Source organism: Teleopsis dalmanni, unplaced genomic scaffold, assembly GCF_002237135.1.
Source record: "Teleopsis dalmanni isolate 2A unplaced genomic scaffold, ASM223713v2 unscaffolded_contig_3249, whole genome shotgun sequence".
Classification (NCBI taxonomy): domain Eukaryota; kingdom Metazoa; phylum Arthropoda; class Insecta; order Diptera; family Diopsidae; genus Teleopsis; species Teleopsis dalmanni.
In genome coordinates this window covers 744-5331 of record NW_024034631.1, presented here as the reverse complement: position 1 = coordinate 5331, position 4588 = coordinate 744, and the positions used below count along the sequence as shown (strand labels likewise).

General features: G+C 28.2%; 1 protein-coding gene across 1 annotated transcript; it reads left to right on the top strand.

The window, feature by feature from the left end:
* Positions 1 to 56: 56 nt before the first annotated feature.
* Positions 57 to 1144, top strand: LOC119665021 (N-glycosylase/DNA lyase-like; the record flags this gene model as incomplete). Its single annotated transcript, XM_038074352.1, has 4 exons — positions 57 to 395; positions 451 to 568; positions 626 to 991; positions 1052 to 1144. Coding segments are annotated over 4 exons (910 nt in total), but the record flags the coding sequence as incomplete, so codon positions are not given.
* Positions 1145 to 4588: the final 3444 nt, after the last annotated feature.

Here is a 4588-nt window from a genome sequence, read left to right as displayed (position 1 = left end):
AAATAATTATTTAATACATATTATTAATCTTAATACATATTAAAAAATATTAAAAGTTGGAGGAGAGATATACAACAAGAAAAACAATGGAAAGGCGTTGCATATGAAGTATTTTGGATATTAACGCAAAGCAGTTCTTCAGTGAAGTTCAAAGCTTATCCTTTACAAACAAGTGTGCCATTAAAGATCTGCAACCAGAAGAGTTACTTTGAAAATATGTTACGAGAATATTTACGAATTGACTTTGATCTGTTGCTTCATATAGAACAATGGAAAGCAGCACATCAACATTTTACAAAAATGGATTCTAAGTTAACAGCAGTGCGAGTTCTGAAGCAAGAGCCTTTCGAAAATGTAGTATCCTTTATTTGCAGTCAAAACAATCATATTGGAAGGTTTGTTTTCCATTATTAGTTTATAATGATTATAATGACTTTTTGTATATTAAAGAATTTCATCTATGGTACGTTGGATTTGCACAAAATATGGCACGAAAATTGGTCATTTTGATGGAGCAGATGAATACACTTTTCCTACATTAAGCCAATTATTACTACACCAAAATGAAGTATTAATTTTTCAAACTATAAACAAATTAGAAGTGTGCTAAAAGTTTAATTCATAGTTGGAATCGACGTTAAAAGAAGCTAAATTTGGTTACAGAGCTAAATATATATCTCAAGCAGTTAAAAAGATTCATGAAAATGGTGGTAATAATTATTTAAATGGATTAAAAAGTATACCGTATTACGAAGCACGCTCAGAACTATCAAAAATATCTGGAATTGGTCTAAAATGTGCAGATTGTATTTGTTTAATGTCGTTAAATCATTTAGAAGCAGTTCCTATCGATGTTCATATGTTCAAGACAGCGAAGACCTCATACATGCCACATTTATCTACGTCTAAAACAATGACAACAAAAATTTATAATGATATTGCAAATCATTATCGTTCCATATATGGACCTTTCGCTGGATGGGCTCAAGCAGTTTGTATTAAGTTTTGTGATTTTGAAATAAAATAATTATAAAGTTCTTTTTCTCTACAGGTTCTTTTTTGCTCCAGTTTACAACAGTCTAAAGTCAAAGTTGGAAATAAACTCACTAAATCGAAAGTAATAAAAGCAAATAGATAATCTAAATGCATATAAATTTTGTATAATTTGACTTTGTTTATTCTGTTTAATACATAAAAAAATTTAATTAACTTTCTAATTAAGTTTTAATTTTTATACTTATATATAATATTTAAAATGTCTTTGTTCATCAGTCTACTTAGAATTAAGATCTTAGGTTATTTTTAAAATTTTTTAAATTTGTTTTCAATCGAACAACTTTTACGATCGACAGAAAGTTATTCGTAATTTGGAAAATATTAATACAAATAAAAAAGATTTAATGGAATTAAACTTAGTAGTCGAATGCCACTCGTCACCTACGACGACCAAGTACCGTTCAATACCTCTCAAAGGGACTCCACAAGCAGGTCCCGGCGGTTTACAACAACAACACTTCTCAGCGATTCGCAGGAAAGTATGAAAAACGCTTCTCACAAACGAATTATTCTTCATGACAATACATCTTTCATCACTGAACATCACTTTGTATCCTAAGCTAAAAAACGTTAAATTTTCTTTGTTTGATCTTTTTTTTTAAGTTAATTTTTAGTTATCACATCCAACTGTTTTAAATTATGAATAAAACCACGACGAGCTTAATCGTTCTTATTGTAATTATAACTATTAATCTCAGTACATGGCTAAAACAAGATGAAGAATTGCATTTCTTTATATTAAATATATTAATACCATATTTCTATTTTTAAATTAACTAAAAATAATCTACATTAGGTAAATCATTAAAGGAATGTTTGGTTAAGAAGCGCTGACTCTGCGCTTCAAACTTGGCAGGGCACGATTTCGATTCTGGTATTTGCAGAGTCAAAAAAATTATTTACGAATAATTAAATGCAAGAATTATTTCCAAGATTACTGATGATGGGTATTTGGCAATACTCAAAACAGCTGTATGGTCAGCCAAATATTCAATTAATTAAAATAATATAAAAATATTTTTTGTTGTTGTAGCTTACTACTATTCGAAACTTCTCTAATAATTATTTTATTTAATTAAATATGCATATTAAATATTATACGATTTCCAGGTAATTAGGACCAATGGCGTATTCGTTTTGCACTATTACACCTAGTTTCTGATATTTAATTTTACTCTAACTCATCCGAGTTACTCCTATAAAGTTCGTGATAGAGTTTAATATAGTTTTAAAATAATTTAAGAAGGTCAAAATTAAATTCGAAAAAAAAAAACATAATTCATCAATTTTTTTTTTAAATGTTATTTGATCAGCGAAATAAGATTTAAGACAATCTTCAACAGGATCTAAGTGTATTGTAAGTATCAGAAAATTGAAAATACTTCACCACAACTAGGTGGAAATAATGTGGCATGTCGATTGCTCCTACTGCAGTTTTTCCATTTAACTATATAACCATTTATGTCGGGGAAAATCAAGCAATACTGCCCATGAAGTGCGACTTATATTCAATTATTTGTAAAGTGTTTGCTATTTCAAACAAAAAAATAAAATACTATGCTCGGTAACTGGTTAAAATTTTTATAATACTCATTTCAAAACATTATCTGATCAAAAATAAGACAAATGGTTTCCGAAATCGCTGATACCAGTATTTGAACTGCCTTTTTAACTGTAGATGAAGCAGCTAACCGTGAGAGATTTATATGAATATTAATTAAATTTAAAGCAATAATATACATAGGTATGTTTAAATTTTTTAAAGGGCTTTTTGAATAAATGAATTGTCAAACAAGAAAAAACTTTGAAACATTGGCAATATATTTATAAAAGTAAACTATAAAAAATAAATTAAAAATACAATGTATAAAATAATCTTTTATTTAAGTTTAAAACAGTACATCTGAATCAAAATTTCGTGTCTAGACGTTCAGTTACTAATTGGAGTCAACAAAGTGGGGCATCAAAAGTTGCATTCTGTCACTATCATGAGCCTATAACCAACTGTGGCTACAAAAACAGTATATTGCCTTCAGTATATTGTCGGCATATTATTCACTGCTGAAACTTAAATTCAAAGATCAACATTACAAATAAGTACGAGGAGTCCACGTATCCATTTCTTAGGTATACAGCAACCTCGTATCCCGCCAGGGAGCGGTGACAAATATATCATCCACTGCGGCATGCATAAGAACAGTACGTCCCCTGACAGCGTCGAAACTCTCATGCACCTTCCAGACATTAATGACGACTAATCACTAGAGACACGATTAAAATAGGCCTAACATAACATGTAACCTTATCAAATACATTTACATAAATATATTACAAATTATACATTATATATTCTTGCCAATATCCATCTGTATTTACGTTTATTATGAAAGTATCATTATAGTTAACCAATATCAACAGATATTTGAGAAATTAATAACCGTCTGTCAATCTATAAGGTTTCAGTGACGCGTTTCTCATAGGAAACGCTATAGGCTCATCAGAGTGGGGAATCGTTTAGGAATTAAGTGAGTTTATTATTAAAGTCTAGCTCCGCAAATAATTAGTACGCATCAATAAAAATGGATCTTAAAACAACATAATATCATATATGCTGTATTATACCAAGTAAAAATATTGTTCTAAATTAAAAGCTAAGAATAAACTTTTATTTAATAGGTTCATGGTACATTTTTTGTATATTTTTAATTCTAATTTAGTAATTATCACTTTGAACACCAACGAACTGCAGAAACTATAAAATGAATATATTAATAATAATAATGTGTATTATAGTATTTTTCTATAAATACGCCCTTATTTGCACACTACGCTCACCAGTGTCTTATTCTTTTAAAGTGTGTTAACAATATAGATAAAATTTATTAGTATTTTTTAATAAATTAAATTGAAACAATACATACTTTAAACGATTTGTTTGAATTTGTTTACAAAGGGTTAGCAGTTCAAGAAATTTTTATATGCTACTCTCGATTTGCGCAGGCAAATTTATATAAATATAAACCAAATACTATAGCACATATTATATTATTAATGTCATAATTTAAACTTAAATGAAAAATATAACAATATAGATAATATCACTTCTATCATTTATGGTTCACCATTTTAAACAATCATGTTAAAAGGACGAAAACATTTCAACATACGAGCGTTATCTACCTCAACACAGTCCTACCAGTGGAGAAGACATAAATTTTTATAAGGCACAATGAATGAATTAAACTATGATCTACTAAATTTAATAAACATTCAGTAGAAAAAATATATATCTATATTTGTATTCTTGGTTATAATAAATTTAACTAAGTTTTATAGAGTTCTCTTAATTTCATCTATTTTCGTTGATTTAATGCAGCTACAAATCAAAGAAGTGATTCCATTATTTGATGAAACCTTACGAAAGCAATTTGCTCCATCAAACATTTTTTAGTGAATAACACACGAAAATATTTTAATTATTTATTTGAGAATTCTATAGATTCTACGGTAACCCTGAGCATTTAATAAGCAA